At 38.8% G+C, this 19,285-nt stretch overlaps 1 protein-coding gene across 1 annotated transcript; it reads left to right on the top strand.

Moving 5' to 3' along the window:
• The first annotated feature begins 14,980 nt into the window (after positions 1 to 14,980).
• Positions 14,981 to 18,831, top strand: LOC122205341 (olfactory receptor 1J1-like). Its single transcript, XM_042913654.1, has 2 exons — positions 14,981 to 15,893; positions 18,815 to 18,831. Exons 1-2 carry the CDS (start codon positions 14,981 to 14,983, stop codon positions 18,829 to 18,831), a joined length of 930 nt encoding a protein of 309 aa, XP_042769588.1.
• The last annotated feature ends 454 nt before the right edge of the window (positions 18,832 to 19,285 follow it).

Here is a 19,285-nt window from a genome sequence, read left to right as displayed (position 1 = left end):
TGCAGTTATGATCCAGAGTTTGGTAAGTAAATGTGTCCTGAGATTCTCTCTTTAGGGTACCTAAATATCAGCTTCCAAGGTCCTAGAAATTTCTTGGGCATCAAAAAGAAAAGCTACATGCTCAGACTGTCACTCCCATCTACCAGCCCTGAATCTATGAATTTAGTAGTATAACTAGCCAAGGAGAGAACCTGAAGGGATTGGAAGAAGATGTTATAATTTCCAGTTCAAAACATCCATCAGACTTGCTTAACTGCCCAATTTTTCCCTTGTTTCCCCTAGGAAAGATGTCCTGTAACAAGGATGTTAGTGCTGGGAAACTTGGAGAATGAGCCCACAGGGAAAGGCTCTCAAGGCACCTTCAGTCTCCCTTCTGTTACATCCTCTGCTTTAATCACATTTTGACATAAGGTAAACACCAGAGAGGTTCAAAAGAGAGAGAGAGAAATTACTAGATCCAACCAGGTCCAAACAGAAAGCCAAATAACACGATGGCCTCTGAGAATTTAGGTAGAACTATCTCCTACACAAAGAGATCTTGTGCTATGCCTACCAAGTAACCCAAAGAAACTGTCTGTGTGTTTCTTCTTTCTGGTGATTACTATGAAATACAAAGTGGGGAGAGACAGCAATAATCACCTTTTTTTGTGGAGATTTTAGTACTTCCTTGAAAACTTAGGGTTGGTTACATCAAATAGAAATAGTTTTCAAGGAAGAAAGAAAAGAAAGGAAGGAGAGAGGAAGGGAGGGAGGGAGGGAGGAAGGGAGGAAATATAACCCACAAAGGAAATGAACTTGCAAATAGGAAAAAATGTTGACACACACACAACCCAGAAAAATTGATTCGAGGTTTAAAAGTTTCAGGTTCTTTGAAACTGACCTTTGAAGATAATAATCATTTATTGTGGCATTAGTGATTCTTGGGAATAAGGTAAATGACACACAAATAGTATTTATACCTTGAGATAATAATCTTTGAGGGTTTATTTTGGCCTTTTTGATACCTGGGTTTAGGACATGGTAGATACAGCAGAGCTTTTATCTGGGCAAGTTTCTTTCTAGCTCTGATGATCTTATATCACTGCTGCATATGGTATGGTACATGATAAGGGAGAATTAGGTGTGCATGGAATTAAGGTTGCTAATCAGCTGACTTTAAAATGAGATTATCCTGGATTATCTGGGTGGGCCCCATGTAATCACTCTGATGATCTTATATTACTGCCACAACTTCGTGTACCCTGGAGCAGAGGGACTCAGGAGAATGTTAACTCAGAATTGTTGAAGACCAACAGCATTCTAGGCAAAATTCAGAGAAAAAAAGTGACCAGAATATTGGCAGTAGCAGCTTAAGAGCTGCTTAAGCTTAAGCTTTGAGCTTTTAGCAAACTCAAAGTGGACCATAAGATAGATTGGCTATAGGCACTGGACTCCCTGGGAGGGACACAGCAGACACCTGGTGCACTGGAGAGGGAAAATCTATGGTGGGGCAAGTTGGTAGATCCAACAGACAACAGTACTTGGGTACAGGATTTAGGGAGCTCAGGTACTGGAACAGGAAGCTATGTAAGCATCGGTACCAACCAGAGTGATGGCAAGACACAGACAAAGCTATGTGAGGTAGTTTGGGACAGATTGAAATATGGTGAGCAGAATGAAGATACCTTAGATTGGTGTCCAATGTGCTATAGACAGAAAGACCTGTGGCAGGTAGCATAGCATAGAAGACAACAGAATAGCTTACACTTGGGTGGATGAAAGACAAAACTAACTAGAAAGCAAAGGACGAGTTATTGTACTTCTCTCAGGACATTGTAGAGCTCTTCAGATTTTGGGGACAACACATACCATACCTGGAATACTGCTTTGACTGATTTGTCAAATGACTTGTTAGACTGCCAATTTCAAGTGGGATCTAAAGCAATAGAAGGCTCTGAAGCTGATTCAGGCTATGGTACAGGGGACTCTACTAATTGGATCATCTAAGTTGGCAGAACCCATGGTGCTAGAGGTATCCATGGTAGATAATGGCACCACATGGAGCCTCTGGCAAGCGCCACTAGAAGAATTGCAATGCAATGTTTCTAGAGCCAGGAGCTGCTGGGCAAGCTGCTGGGCTTGCATAAAGACTGAGTGTTTAACCATAGGCCATGATATGACTAGAGCTAATTATTGCCAGGCACAAAAAGTCGTAATGTCAGATAGATACAACAGCAAATTTGGCATTAGAAAACAAAAGTAAATTTCAGAAACAGATGGCCCAGATCCTCATATCATCTATGTTTTATTGATGTCTCTCCCTCAGTTCACGCCTATGGCCACCATCTTGAAACATCTGTAGCAAGACAGGAGTGGATCTGAGCAGTGCAGGAGGTGAATGTACTCTGCCAAGTTCCTACTCATAACCGTTTATCTTACCATTTCAGTTTACTCTGACTAGAATGTAAACCACCAGTATTTTTATTTCTTTGGGGACTTTTTCTGGACTCGAGCTCAGCTGGTCTATAAATGCAGCAGGCTGGAAATGCCAGAAAATGAACACTCTCTCTCCTCCACAACTACACCCCAGAGCCCCAAGATAAATACTGATAGGAGTTGGTACACAAATACCCCAGCTCACTCTCCTTTAGGGTGAGAAAATCCAAGGTGTGTTGGAGCCCAATATTTCTCCAATGGAATTAGCTTCAATTACCCAGATGATAATTGCATTGATAGATGTCCTTTATTTATAGCCTACTTTCCCTGCCTTACTTTCTCACCCTCCTATTGCTGTTTCCTTCGATCCCCAAATAAACTACTTGTCCTTAATTCTTGTTCCAGAGATATCTTGTAGATGAATCCAAGTGAAACAATCTTCTGTAATATAATAATTATTTCCTATTCTTGACTGTTTGTTAGAAAACAACATCCCTTCAGGCATGGAGTTTTGTGAGTTCTTTATAGATTTTGGATACTAGCCCTTTATCTGATATGTCATTTGCAAATATCTTTTCCCATTCCGTCTATTGCCTTTTAGTTTTGTTGATTGTTTCCTTTGCAGTGCAGAAGCTTTTTATCTTCATGAGGTCCCAATAGTTCATTTTTGCTTTTAATTCTCTTGCTTTTGGGGATGTGTCAAGTAAGAAATTGCTGCGGCTGAGGTCAGAGAGGTTTTTTCCTGTTTTCTCCTCTAGAGTTTTGATGATTTCCTGTCTCACATTCAGGTCCTTTATCCATTTTGAGTGTAAGAAATGGTGTGAATGGTGTAAGAAAGTGGTCTATTTTCATCCTTCTGCATGTTGCTGTCCAGTTCTCCTAGCACCATTTGTTAAAGAGACTGTCTTTTCTCCATTGGATATTCTTTCTTGCTTTGTCAAAGATTAGTTGGCCATATTTTTGTGGGTCCAATTCTGGAGTCCCTATTCTATTCCATTGGTCTATGTGTCTGTTTTTGTGCCAATACCATGCTGTCTTGGTGATTACAGCCTTGTAGTAGAGGCTAAAGTCTGGGATTGTGATGCCTCCCCCTTTGGTCTTCCTCTTCAATATTACTTTGGCTATTCAGGGTCTTTTGTGGTTCCATACAAATTTTAAGATTGCTTGTTCTAGCTTCTAGAAGAATGCTGGTGTAATTTTTATTGGGATTGCACTGAATGTGTAGATTACTTTGGGTATTATTGACATTTTAACTATTTATTCTTCCAATCCATGAGCACGGAATGTTTTTCCATTTCTTTGTATCTTCTTCTGTTTCCTTCATGAGCTTTCTATAGTTTTCAGCATACAGATCTGTTTTTATCTTTGGTTAGGTTTATTCCTAGGTATTTTGTGATTCTTGGTGCAATTGTGAATGGGATCAGTTTCTTTATTTGTCTTTCTGTTGCTTTATTATTAGTGTATAAGAATGCAACTGATTTCTGTACATTAATTTTGTATCTGCGACTTTGCTGAATTCATGTATCAGTTCTAGCAGACTTTTGGTGGAGTCTATCATGTTTTCCATGTATAGTATGATGTCATCTGCAAAAAGTGAAAGCTTGACTTCATCTTTGCCAATTTGGATGCCTTTGATTTCCTTTTGTTGTCTGATTGCTGATGCTAGAACTTCCAACACAATGTTAAACAATAGCGGTGAGAGTGGACATCCCTGTCATGTTCCTGATCTCAGGGGAAAAGCAGTAATCCGGTGAAGAAATGGGGAAAGACATGAATAGACAGTTCTCCAAGGAAGACATACAGGTGGCCAATAGGCACATGAAAAGATGCTCAACATCACTCTTCATCAGGGAAATACAAATCAAAACCACACTCAGATACCACCTCACGCCAGTCAGAGTTGCTAAAATGAACAAATCAGGAGACTATAGATGCTGGAGAGGATGTGGAGAAATGAGAACACTCTTGCACTGTTGGTGGGAATGAAAACTGGTGCAGCTGCTCTGGAAAACAGTGTGGAGTTTCCTCAAAAAATTAAAAACAAATCTACCCTATGACCCAGCAGTAGCACTGCTAGGAATTTACCCAATGGATACAGGAGTGCTGATGCATAGGGGCACTTGTATCCCAATGTTTATAGCAGCACTTTCAACCTTAGTCAAATTATGGAAAGAGCCTAAATGTCCATCAATTGATGAAAGGATAAAGAAGATGTGGTTTATATATACAATGGAATACTACTTGGCAATGAGAAAGAAAGAAATATGCCCATTGTAGCACTGTGGATGAAACTGGAGAGTGTTAGGCTAAGTGAAATAAGTCATACAAAGAAAGACAGATGCCATATGTTTTCACTCTTATGTGTATCCTGAGAAACTTAACAGAAGATCCTGGGGTAGGGGAAGGGGAAAAAAAAGTTACAGAGAGGGAAGGAGGCAAAACATGAGAGACTCTTAAAAACTGAGAATAAACTGAGGGTTGATGGGGGGATGGGAGGGAGGGAAAAGTGGGTGATGGGCATTGAGGAGGGCACCTGTTGGGATGAGCACTGGGTGTTGTATGGAAACCAATTTGACAATAAATTTCATATAAAAAATGAATATTAAAAAAGGAAAAAGAAAGCAACATCCCTAACTTTACTGTGATTCAGTAAATATTTTTTAAGTGGATCTGCATGTGCCCAGTACTAATGCATAAAAATTCAGGGATAAATCCGACAAAGACCTTGATTTCTTCTCTCTCTGCACATGTATTTAGAAAGGCTGAAGCCCCATAGAGCAGTGGGATATAAACTGTTTGCTGGTGGCAATACGCCTTTACTTGTTGCCTGTAGGTTGTTTTTAGTATAGGGACTGTTTGTTCCCTGAGGCAGCAGGAACTGTCTTTTGGCTGTTTCATGCCTTGATTTTCAGAGTCCTGTGTAATGGATAGGGGTGGGGAAAAGACCAATCAAACACAGCAATGGCACTTTTAAGAGCAATTGCCTTCTCTTCTTAAAGTTTGTCAGCCCTTCGATTTTTCTTCCTAGGCCATGAGATTCGGCAACAGTTCAGAAGACTCTAATATTTTCATTGCTTATAAAATAAATGCCTGATTATGTAAATGTTATGGCAGAGAAATATTTCTAAAATACATAAGTGCACTGCAAAGGAAACAATCAACAAAACTAAAGGCAACTGACAGAATGGGGAAAGTTATTTGCAAATGACATATCAGATAAAGAATTAGTATCCAAAATCTATAAAGAACTTACTAAACTCAACACCTGAAAAACAAATAATCCAGTGAAGAAGGGCAGAAGACATGAATAGACACTTTTCTAAAGAAGACATCCAGATGGCCAACAGACACATGAAAAGATGCTCAACATCACTCATCATAAGGGAAGTACAAATCAAAACCACATTGAGATACCACCTCACACCAGACAGAGTGACTAAAACTAACAACTAAGGAAACAACAGATGCTGGGGAGGATGTGGAGAAATGGGAACCCTCTTACACTGTTGGTGGGAATGCCAACTGGTGCAGCCACTCTGGAAAACAGTGTGGAGGTTCCTCAGAAAATTAAAAACAGAACTACCCTATGACCCAGCAATAGCACTGCTAGGAATTTACCCAAAGGATACAGGAGTGCTGGTTCATAGGGGCACATGTATCCCAATGCTTACAGCAGTGCTATCAACAATAGCCAAATTATGGAAAGAGCCTTAACGTCCATCAACTGATGAACGGATAAAGAAGATATGGGTTATATATACAATGGAATACTACTTGGCAACGAGAAGGAATGAAATCCTCTTCAATGCAACAACAGGGATGGAAATGGAGGTTATTATGCCAAGTGAAAGAAGTCAGTCAGAGAAAGACATATCATATGTTTTCACACATGTGGAACTTGAGAAAGTTAACAGAAGACCATGGGGAAACGGAAGGGGAAAAAATAGTTACAAACAGAGGGGAAAGAAGGCAAACCATGAGACTCTTCAATACAGAGAACAAATGGAGGTTAATGGGGGGAGGTGGGGGAGAGGGGAAAGTGGATGATGGGCATTGAGGTGGGCACTTGTTGGGATGAGCACTAGGTGTTGTATGTAAGCGATGAATCACGGAAATCTACCCCCAAAACCAAGAGCAATTTATACACTGTATGTTAGCCAACTTGACAATAAATTATATTAAGAAAAATAAAAAATAAAAAAAATACATAAGTGACTGTTCCCTATATAATATAGCTGCTGTTAACATTTTGGAGCATATTGTTTCAGGTTTTTAAAATATGATAATCTGCATTTTTCCATAGCATTGGAATCATGCCTCTATACAGTTTTTCTATTATGCTCTTTAAAAATTATATCATAAGCTTTTCATAAACATCATTGGAATGGCTATGTAATATTACTTCCAATGGGTCTGTAGTATAGTTGCCTTAACTCTTCCCTTTTGGATGGAAACTGGACTGTAACTACTTATCTTTTTGAATTATACTGTAATTAGATATCTTTCTGATCTAACTCTGAAGAAAGCTTTTTCAAAGTACTTGAAAAAGTACTGGGCATAGAGTAGAAACTGTCACATGTCAAAACCTACACCACCAACTACCAAACTCTAATGACTCTTATTTTGTGACAGATTTTGGTACCTAGATCCGTTTACTTCACCTCTCCAAATAAGCTGTCAACTGGGTGCCTTCAGCATCTGCATGAATGAATTACTCAAAAACGTGACTTTTTTATTCTTTGATCTCATCTTTAAATGATCTTGATGTCTATTGCACTTTAGCCAGTCTCTTCCCACCGCCATATTAGGAAGACTTGGAACTGCTTTACCTATAAAATATTAAATTTGAACATTGAATTCTTTGCTGTATTTCCCCTCTGCCCATTATTTAGAATCATTGACTCATAAATCTACCCAGTCTGTTGTGTTCTTACCCATTTTTCTCCCAAATTTCTTTTGTCTTCATTCTGTTACCTCTCCATGATTGATCTCATGTTTTCTGACTCTCCTACAAATACGCCCAAGGCTTTGCCTCAGTGGCTTTCCAACCTACCCATCTAACAAAGCTTCTTTGTTGGATCAATACAACTCGCCACCTTCTGGACTTCACATTTTCCATTTATTCCTCAATTCATTGTAATCTAGATTCTGTCCCCTGCACTCACTGACATTACATCACCAAAATCCTTCTTATTCCTAAATTCAATGGGTGATTTTCAATGCTTAACCTTCTCTTCTCGTAGCTTCTGTGGTCCCACACTTTTTCCTTCTATGTGTCTGGTTGTTGTTTGATGCCCTTTGGGGACACTATTTCTCTGCTATTTCCTTGATTGTCAGTGTTCACTATGGTCTGTCTTCAGCCCTGTTCTCTTCCCTTCCATCACTTTTCTTTCCCTCTCTCCCCACCCTGTCCCTCTTTCTCTCTTCTCTAATCTTGAAATTTTTTTTATCTGGAATGTATTTTTATTAAAATAGATTAATGATCATATAAATTATATTGTAATACATTTTAGAATAAGCTTTAGGATACAAGTACATGATGTTTAATGTTTGTGGAAATCATCCTATAGAATAAGAGTATGTATGTGAAATGAGTTCTTTTTTTTAATTTTATTTTTTATTTTTATTTTTTGATATTTACATCCATATTAGTTAGTATATAGTGCAACAATGATTTCAGGAGTAGATTCCTTAGTGCCCCTTACCCACTTAGCCCATCCCCCCTCCCACAATCCCTCCAGTAACTCTCAGTTTGTTCTCCATATTTATGAGTCTCTTCTGTTTTGTCCCCCTCCCTGTTTTTATATTATTTTTGTTTCCCTTCCCTTATGTTCATCTGTTTTGTCTCTTAAAGTCCTCATATGAGTGAAGTCATATGATTTTTGTCTTTCCCTGACTGACTAATTTCACTTAGCATAATACCCTCCAGTTCTATCCACGTAGTTGCAAATGGCAAGATTTCATTCTTTTTGATTGCTGAGTAATACTCCATTGTGTGTGTACACACACACACACACACACACACACACACACATTTATTTATTTATTTATTTATTTATTTATTTATTTATTTATTTATACATACCACATCTTCTTTATCCATCGATGTCATCCATTGGGCTCTTTCCATACTTTGGCTACTGTTGATAGTGCTGCTATAAACATGGGGGTGCATGTGTCCCTTTGAAACAGCACACCTATATCCCTTGGATAAATGCCTAGTTGTGCAATTGCTGGGTCATAGGGTAATTATATTTTTAGTTTTTTGAGGAACCTCCATACTGTTTTCCAGAGTGCTTGCACCAGCTTGCATTCCTACCAACAATGCAAAAGAGATCCTCTTTCTCCTCATCCTCGCCCACATCTGTTGCTGCCTGAGTTGTTAATGCTAGCCATTCTTACAGGTGTAAGGTGGTATCTCATTGTGCTTTTGATTTGCATTTCCCTGATGATGAGTGATGTTGAGCATTTTTTCATGCGTCGGTTGGCCATCTGGATGTCTTCCTTGGAGAAGTGTCTATTCACGTCTTTTGCCCATTTCTTCACTGGATTATTTGTTTTTTGGGTGTTGAGTTTGATAAGTTCTTTATAGATTTTGTATACTAACCCTTTATCTGATATGTCATTTGCAAATATCTTCTCCCATTCTGTCAGTTGCCTTTTAGTTTTGCTGATTGTTTCCTTCGCTGTGCAGAAGCTTTTTATTTTGATGAGATCTCACTAGTTCATTTTTGCTTTTGTTTCCCTTGCCTCCAGAGACGTGTTGAGTAAGAAGTTGCTGTGGGCAATATCAAAGAGGTTTTTGCCTGCTTTCTCCTTGAGGATTTTGATGGCTTCCTGTCTTACATTGAGGTCTTTCATCCATTTTGAGTTTATTTTTGTGTATGGTGTAAGAAAGTGGTCCAGGTTCATTCTTCTGCATGTCGCTGTCCAGTTTTCCCAGCACCACTTGCTGAAGAGACTGTCTTTATTCCATTGGATATTCTTTCTTGCTTTGTCAAAGATTAGTTGGTCATACGTTTGTGTGTCCATTTCTGGGTTCTCTATTCTGTTCCATTGATCTAAGTGTCTGTTCTTGTGCCAGTACCATACTGTCTCGATGATTACAGCTTTGTAGTATAGCTTGAAGTCTGGGATTGTGATGCCTCCTGCTTTGGTTTTCTTTTGCAAGATTGCTTTGGCTATTCGGGGTCTTTCTAATCTTGAATTTTTTTCCTAAACTCTTCTTATTCTTTTCATTTCTTTTTAGGCAATCTCATGCTTTTGTATATTGACATCCCATGAATTTCAATCTCCAAAATATGTCCACCTGCCCCCTGAATTTCTGACCCATAGGTACTTCACACTCAGTGTGTTAAAAACTTCTCAAGTATATTTTTCTTTATATGTCCTATATCTTAGTAAATAACTCAGCTATACAACCTGCTGTCCAAGCCACAAATTTAGAGAGGTTTTAAACACCTTCATTTTCTTAATTTTCTATAGTCTATCAAAATCAATTCACATTAGAATTACCGTATTTTTTAGATTCTGACCCTGAAGGAGACTTAAATCCATGTAGTTTTCTCCAACTCCATTGTCTCTCTTAGATAGACTTTCATAACCTCCCATCTAACCAGCTGTGACCACTTTGTAACTAGTCTCCTTGCTTCTGGCCTTGCATCCCATCACTTCATTCTTGCCTTTCCAGCATCCCCTCCAGCTGCTGCAAACACATGCTTACTATCCATTCTTCACCTATCGTGATAGTTTTTAATATGACATGGTCAATCTTCTTATCAAATTCTTCCATGGCTCTTACTTTGCTTTTGGATAAAGTGTAGATTGTTCATCATGTCTTCCAAGGTTCTGCATGACTGATTCATGCCTGCTAATTTCTTAAGCCTCATCCTGAACCTCTTCCCCCTGTTGAAGCATACATTTCAGATAATCTAATTTCCCTGATAATAGTTTCCCAAACGTGTCATCTCTCTTTTCTGCAGGTTGTCTCCTCTTCCTTTGTTTTTTTTTCTTCTCCCTCCCAAATGCTCTGTCTCTATGCTGTCCATGTCACCTTTTGTTGTTTGAATTGTCTTGGGTCTCTGCTGACTAGTAACTTCCCAAAGCCTACCTTGCTGGACCTGTTAAATTTGGGTCTGATACCCCTCCTCTGTGCTTCTGTGGCACTCAACACTCACCTTCATTACAACATTTGACACAGTGCTCTGTCTGTCCTGCCCCGTAGATTGGGAGCTCTTTAAGAGAAAAAACAACAACTGTGTTTTCAAATCTTTACTCACCGTATCTCATAAAATTCTTGCCACATAGGAGTTGCACAACATTTTTATGAATAAATAAATGAATTTTTGAAAAAAATGAGTAAAGTGCTATCCATTCCACTTGATTCTGTGTCTCTTTTCTAATTTTGACAATCTGAATGGCATAGGTTTCTAAAGACTTCTCACACTCATGGTTAAAAAATATATTTTGAACACTGAGAATATGCCAACTATTATGTGTCATAACTGGCCAAAAAAAAATTCTGCATGCATTTACGTGTTTCAAAAAAAAAAACCGCTTTTTTCTTTTTCTTTTTTCAAAAGAAAAAAATCTCTATTTCTGAGAAACATAAGCCTAACTATTCCTTGATAAATGTTTTTATTTCCCAGGGACTAGTAGCAACTCTCTTCCAAGTTCCAGATTAAATGTGATAAGGAAGGAGTCCATATGATACAGAGCCTACTATTATAAGAGAGGTGTCATGGTGGACTGGAACTAGACTTTAGATTTGAAGTTAATGTGGTTGAGTTTCAATCCTCATTTGGCCATTTTTTGAGCCACTCTCAAATACAATAAAGCGGGGGAAAATGCTATCTACTTCAAGAATTATTTGAAGGGTTAAATGAGCTTAGGGATGTGAAAATTCTTTAAAAATAAATGAATCCACAAATGAATCCTTATTTATATTCCCAAAGGAGTTGACTACCTTGAGTATCTGGCAAAAGCACATCTCCACTGGGAATGGCTAAGGGAAATGCAGTAATTATTCCCAAATTGTCCAACACCAGATATCTGTGGCTTTGGTCCCCTGGTTCTCAACCTGGCTAATAAAAATGTTGTTGCCTTGGATCTAGTAAAAAAGAGAGAGAGAGAGAGAGAGAGAGAGAGAGAGAGAGAGAGAGAGAGAGAATGAGAGAGAGAGAGAGAGAGAGAGAGAGAGAGAGAATGAGACAATACCTCCTTCTCACTTTAGAATTGAGCTTGTGCCTTTTTTTCCTGTGCCAAATCTAAATCTTCTGGAGAGAAAATGAAAAATTAGTTCACATCCTGGAGCTGACAGTCTTTGAATTTATCACTCTGGAGCTCGGTGAGGGTAGGGCTTATACACTTCATTCCCCAATAAATGTGTGTGTGGGGGGGTGTGGGTGGGTTTGTGTGTGAGTGGTCTACTACAGAAATCTACTTTTGCCAAGCGCTTTAATAATTTTGTTGTGTCATCTTAAATAACTTAGGTGAACATAATAATTATAATTCCTTGGAGGTTTGTACTTTCTTTGTAGGAAAATGTTATCTCTTACAGTTTTGCTGAATATATGGCATGCATTTAAACAATGAGCAAAACTTCCCAGGTTAGAAAAAATAATAATGTAATCTGCATTGTTTTGCGAATAGTTTTAAATATGCCTACATACAATTTTCTGTTATGTTCCAATATTCAAAAATTGTATCATAAGCTTTTTGTGAACTCATTTTACTGGCTATTTGATATTACTTCCAATGGATGTTTACCACAGTTGCCTTAACATTTTCACTTACTGATAGAAATTAGGTATTCTATGTAAAACATTGACCAATATCTGATCTGCTTTTGTCCTGGAGCCCTAAGAAATTCACTCTATGATGGGTTATCTTTGTAGATACTGTAGCTGGTATTCTAGTCTATTTGCTTTTGATCATCTGATTAAGGACTGAGGCAATACATCCATCCAAAAGCTTGGGGAAATTACATATCTCACCTTATCCTTAATGAGGAGCACATATCCAGATGTCTCTTTTTCATCAAACCATGCTCTGCTAGAGGCAATAGAGCATGGTGGTTAGGAACATAGGTTTGAAATCAGATAAATCTGGAATTTAATGATCTGTCCATAACTTTCACTCTGAATGATTTTAGGCAAACTACTTACACTCTCCAAGCCCTAGTTTCCAACTAGTTAAATGAGAATAATGCCCTTTTTGTGGTCCTTTTAGGCTGAGATGATATAAAGTACATGTCACAGTAACTGACATATTATTATTCACACAATAAATATGTGATTAATGAATGATTGCTATAATAATATTATTATTAATATTACCATCTAGACACATATCTTGAAGCCATAGATTTCCATTAATCTTCAAGCCTCCTGATTTGCTTCCTAAAATTCTTGAGTGCTCTCAGACAGCAAGTACTGTCCTACTCAAGGATGTAATTAATGAAGGCATGTAATATAGTATGAACAAATAGTCTTTGCAGCTATAGAGACCTGGGATCTAGTCTCAGATTTACCAAATACTAGTGCTATGTAACATCAGACAAGTTTCATCACTGAGTTCCAGTGTTCTTTTCTCTAAAATGAGGATCTGGATGTCTATGCTGAAAGGTTGTGGGAAGAAATGAACAGTATTTGAAAAGCACCTGGTGCACATTAGGTGCTCAATCAGATTTTATTAACAATGTGACTCTTTTTAGCCTTATAGCAGCCAAATTGCCAAGATGGTAAATTTGTTCTGTGTCTGCGACCTCTACTTTCATTCTGCCTGTAATCTCCAACCCTCTCCCCTCCTCATTTTGTCTGAGGAGGTCAGTGCTCTTGTTCTGCCATCCAAACCTGGTCCCTGAGTATGAATGGTTCCCAGCCAGCCCATCTCAGTGAGAGGGTTGGCCATAGGGCTTTCTTGTCCAGGAATATTTACTTTAGTCGGGAACTTAAAATCTTTTATCTCTTGCTGAAAGAATTTCGAGTACCAGCAGCCTATTGAGGGTGATATTTTGGATGGGGATATGGAAGTCTCAATGTTGGTCTGGAAATCACACTACATAGGTATAGTTTTGCATGTTCCCCCAAGAAAAACTGACCTAGATGATTTGAAAAATTTCAAGTAAATTAGGGAGAATGTTCCATCACTTATTTTCCACAATCCATGAAGGCTGTGGGGTCAGGGTTGGGTCCAAAGTGCTGGAATCTGTGCATAAAGATCTGCCTCTAGAACTAAGTAGTCAACTACCTTTCACCTATTTCTGGGAGACCTAATGGAAAAGCATTCATAAATATTCTGATTTGATGTCTGGTTCCAGACATTCTGGGGAGCCAATGAACTACTTTGCTGTTGCCATTGAAAGTTATCATTCGATATGAATTTTCACCTACTGGATTAAACTGGTTCATGACTACACTCTTCTTTTCACTCATATGGGGTTGGGGGAACCAGGACTGGTGGAACATGGTTGCCTTCTAAATCTGGTTGGCAAAGCAATGGTGAGGCCAAGTCCTCATAAACTCATCTGTTTCTAGGCTCTCTATTTTCATCCACTGTTTTATTAGTTTATCTTTGTAAAAGTACATTTTTTGTTGCAGTCAATATACTTTTACAATAATCTTTGATATGTTATAGTGAATCCCTGCCTTTTCTTTTAAAAAATATGTAGGTATTGTGATAAATATTGATTTGGGTTAGGAAATCAATCTCTTACAGGCTATTTTGGAGACACTGAAAAGATAATTCCTTTTAAAAATTATTTTTAGATTTTTATTGTGCTTCATTAAATGTGATGCTATGTGGCAGCTAAATAACACTGGATTCCAGGATTGTTAGGATGAAACCCGGATCTTGAACAAGACCTGTTGTAAGTTTCTTAAGAGGCTGCTGTGATTAATTTAACTGGATGTGACATCTTTCACTTGAACAACAAATTTCTATTCTATGATAGATTTTGGGTCTACAGCCAAGGAACAAATCAATAATCATGGAATGTGTCCAGAAGTAGAGGATGCAGAATTAAACAGATCACAACACACAAAATTATGAAGGGCAATGAGATTTCTGATGTCAAGTAATTTGTTTTGCTCCCAGAGAACAAACTCTGGAATCACAATGTTTGGGTCCAAATCCCAGCTGGTAATCTTCTACCTCAGTGATTGTGACACTGTCTGCCTCAGCTAGCCCATCTGAAAAGAGGAAATAACAATGGTACCTACCTAGCTCATATATGTAAGACTATTGAATCAGTTGCTACATGTAGCTATTCACACCATGCATAAGGACAACACTCAATAAACATTAACTGTTAGTATTATCATTTGCAGAGACTGGCACCAAATTGAGAAAAAAAAGTAAGTGGTTGTATATCCTAAAGGTACACATTTTCTACATTTATCCAGCAGAATATGCCTAAAATGTAAGAAAATATAAATGAAAACCTTCCCTAAATCAAAAGAACATCTCTACTATACTATGCCACAATGATCACTTTTTTATCCAGAAACATTCCATCTTCTCTTTTCAACTTTCCCCACCCGTCCCCTTCAGCTGATGTACCAGTATGAGGAAGGAGAACCAGAGCAGTGTGTCCGAGTTTCTCCTCCTGGGGCTCCCCATCCTGCCAGAGCAACAGGCCATGTTCTTCACCCTGTTCCTGGGCATGTACCTGACCACGGTGCTGGGGAACCTGCTCATCATCCTGCTCATCAGGCTGGACTCTCGCCTCCACACCCCCATGTACTTCTTCCTCAGTCACTTGGCCTTCACTGATGTTTCCTTTTCATCTGTCACTGTCCCAAAGATGCTGATGAACATGCATGCTAAGTACAAATCCATCTCCTATGCAGGATGCATTTCACAGACATATTTCTTCATATTTTGCGCTGATTTAGACAGTTTCTTGATCACTTCAATGGCCTATGACAGGTATGTGGCCATCTGTCACCCTCTGCATTATACCATCGTCATGAGTCAGAGCATCTGTTTCATGCTAGTGGCTGGATCCTGGGTCATTGCTTGTGCTTGTGCTCTTTTGCATACCCTTCTCCTAGCCCAGCTGTCCTTCTGTGCTGACCACACCGTCCCCCACTTCTTCTGTGACCTTGCTGCCTTGCTCAAATTGTCCTGCTCAGACACTTCCCTCAACCAATTGGTGATCTTTACTGCAGGATTAACAGCCATTATGCTTCCATTCTTATGCATTGTGGTTTCTTACGGCCATATTGGGGCCACCATCCTCCGGGTTCCTTCTACCAAGGGCATCTGCAAAGCCTTGTCCACTTGTGGATCACATCTCTCAGTAGTGACTCTCTATTATGGGACAATTATTGGCCTATATTTTCTTCCCTCATCCAACAACACCAATAACAAAAACCTAATTGCTTCCTTGATGTACACAGTGGTCACCCCCATGTTGAACCCTTTCATTTACAGCCTGAGAAATAAAGACATGAAAGGGGCCTTGAGAAAACTCTTGAGTAATAAAACATATTCTTCCACCTGATACTTACTTTTCTTTTAAAATATACATATTATCTTATTTCTTCAATTACACATAAACACAAATTATTGTAAATATAGCTCTCCTGTCTTCCTTCCACACTGTCACTGAGAAATGCTTTGCTGACATTATCCTTACATCTGTTGGGGAGAATAGTAAAATTAGACGTACTTTATAGGACTTACTTTGTTCTTTTCTTGGATGATGGGATTGGAAAATACTTTGAAGATGCTGTATCTCTTTGGCTGGTATCATCAAATGGGAGCTATCAGGGCTGTACTTTCCTCAGATTTTCAAATTTATAAAATATGTTTGGTCTTTTATGCATCAATCTCTAAGGAATTTTCCATTTTGGTGATGATATGTCTCCTTCTTCACTCAGACATCCGGGTATTCAGGGACCTTGAGCCCTTCTAGAACTTCCAAGAAGAACATAGTAAATTTTACTTTCCTTACATAGTAATTAACACACTGCTTGCTTGTCCTTCAGGAATACAGACCATATATCCTTTCTTTCCAAACACACACAGGTATTCAGCAACAAAATAAATGTTACCTCAGTTGTCTCAGATACTGGTTTAAGAGCCTAATCTATGCATTAGGGTCATCTAATTTTTTTTTTTTTTTTTTTTTTTTTTTTTTTTTTTTAATTTTTTTTTTTTCAACGTTTTTTATTTATTTTTGGGACAGAGAGAGACAGAGCATGAACGGGGGAGGGGCAGAGAGAGAGGGAGACACAGAATCGGAAACAGGCTCCAGGCTCCGAGCCATCAGCCCAGAGCCTGACGCGGGGCTCGAACTCACGGACCGCGAGATCGTGACCTGGCTGAAGTCGGACGCTGAACCGACTGCGCCACCCAGGCGCCCCTAGGGTCATCTAATTTAATTCTGACAACAACCCTAAGAGATATTTTGAGAAAACTCATGCTCAAAGAGATACTTTGAACAGATGAACATAAGGGAAGGGAAGCGAAAATAATATAAAAACAGGGAGGGGACAAAACATAAGAGACTCTTAAATATGGAGAACAAACAGAGGGTTACTGGAGGGGTTGTGGGAGGGGGGATGGGCTAAATGGGTAAGGGGCATTAAGGAATCTGAAATCATTGTTGCACTATATGCTAACTAACTTGGATGTAATTTTTTTTTTAATTTAAGAAAGAGATACTTTTAGAAAGCTCATGTTCAAAAGCATCTTAACATCACAGTTAGTGAAGGAAGATTTGAATCTTGGCTGTCTGACTCCAGAGTGATTCAGCATGGCAAGGAATGTAATTGTTTATATGGAATGCTGTGTCTTCGAGGGAAACAATTAGTGTGAGAGAATATGAAAGACTTCCCAGGGAAGGTGTTGCTTTACCTGAGACTTAACAAATCAGAATTATCCAAACACACAAAGCTCTATCTTGTCCTGGCAATGACAGGAAGAGGGAGTAGTGTGTGCAGGATATTAAACCGGAAGTTTCAGCTGAGGTACCAAGATTCCATAGACTCCAGATGCCAAAGTGAGTTGTAACACACAAAATGAAGATGTTTATAGGAAATTCCCAGTACTCCATTTCATAACTCATCAACCTCTTAACCCGGATATGGATCTAAAAAGTGCTAAGAGCTAGAGATGAGAGGTTCTCATAAAGTGATGGTGGGGTTTTTTTAGAAGGCTGCACAGTGAACCCCAAATTCTTGCAACAGAGAAGAGGGTGCTTTCCTCCTCACTTCAAGATTAGTGGCAGAAGCTTGAAAAGAACCATTTAGAGAGTCTTATATATCTCTCTCATTTGGATGAGAATGATAGCAATAGGAAAAATGAAATAGGGAAAGAGGGGGAATTGAATTATGAAATAGAATTATGTTTTGGGGAAATACCCTTCACTTCTTTTCACGGTGGGTCAATAAAAGCAAAAATGTTTCCTGCCTGTGGAATCACTATGCTGTATGCCTGAAACTAATGTAACATAATTTGTCAATTATACTTCAATTAAAAAAAAGTTTCCTATGGACTATAGGTGAGTTATGTGAGAGAGAAAACTGATGTGAAGCCATTTTCATGTCTCCCCAAGAAGACCCATGAGCAAGTCTAGGAAACTTGAAGAGAGAAGAAGAGATCTGTAGGGAATGCACAACCACAAAACCAGAGGCTCTGAGGCGAAACAATTACAGGAAGAAATATACTTTTGTTATATCACAGAGGATGTGTGTGAAGGCAGCCTGGGAGATTCTGAATGTCTGCTGGTCCAGAAGGGACAAGAGAATGAGTCTGTTCTAACCATCATCCAGGTCAAAAGAAGTCAAAACCTTTTTAATATGGTAGCAACCAAAGGAGCATATTGCTGTCACCCTTTTTTCATTCTTTCTTTCAAGCTTTATCCCAGAGGGTGGATTCAGCAACTGCAACTAGATTTCAGAAAAATGATGGAGTGGGGGGCGGGGCGGGGAGATAATCTACCATTATGACTCCTTTCTGAACTTCAGATTCTTACCTGCCTGAATCCAATGAGGAAATTTTTTTTTTAATTTTTTTTAATGTTTATTTATTTTTGAGACAGAGAGAGACAGAACATGAACGAGGGAGGGTCAGAGAGATAGGGAGACACAGAATCTGAAGCAGGCTCCAGGCTCTGAGCTGTCAGCACAGAGCCTGATGCAGGGCTCGAACTCACAGACTGTGAGATCATGACCTGAGCCGAAGTTGGCCGCTTAACCGACTGAGCCACCCAGGCGCCCCAGAGGAAATTTTTTTTAATTTAAATTTTATTTTTTAATTTACATCCAAATTAGTTAGCATATAGTGCAACAATGATTTCAGGAGTAGATTCCTTAATGCCCCTTACCCATTTAGCCCATCCCCCCTCCCATAACCCCCCCAGGAAATTTAACTATAGAATTGAGACATGTTTGTGGTAGAAAGTAATCTTTACCCTTTTTAATATCTAAAGGTTAGAAAAGAATTTATGGAATCCATAAGAGTTTTTATTCAGCAGAGGAGAAAAACAACCCTCAAATAAATGAAATTTCAAAGAATAGCAGAAAAAAAATGTCACTTCCTGAGTAGTAGGTATTCAACATCCCAGGTATTAAGTGTGATATACTGAATTATTGTTTGAAAGAATATTTACTCCTTCCTCCTCACTTCTATAGCAGGAATACATTTTCGCACTCCACTGATGTTACTTACACTGGTCCTTGTGATATAAAGCCTTTTTTGTACCCCTGTATATCAGTTACAGTTGCCACAAAAAAATGCTGGATGACAAATGGCCACAATAGCCCAGCAGTATTCACCAACAAGCATTTATGCTACTTATCAATCTGAAGGTTGGTTGGGGCTTGGCTGATCTAGCTTAGGATGGTGGTTTTTTCTGGAC

The sequence above is a fragment of the Panthera leo genome, chromosome D4 (genome assembly GCF_018350215.1).
Source record: "Panthera leo isolate Ple1 chromosome D4, P.leo_Ple1_pat1.1, whole genome shotgun sequence".
In the NCBI taxonomy this organism is placed as follows: domain Eukaryota; kingdom Metazoa; phylum Chordata; class Mammalia; order Carnivora; family Felidae; genus Panthera; species Panthera leo.
This window is presented reverse-complemented; position numbering and strand designations above follow the sequence as displayed.

What these genes read in the sequence shown, in the direction of transcription:
- LOC122205341 (XM_042913654.1), top strand. Translation starts at nt 14,981, where the DNA reads ATGAGGAAGGAGAACCAGAGCAGTGTGTCCGAGTTTCTCCTCCTGGGG.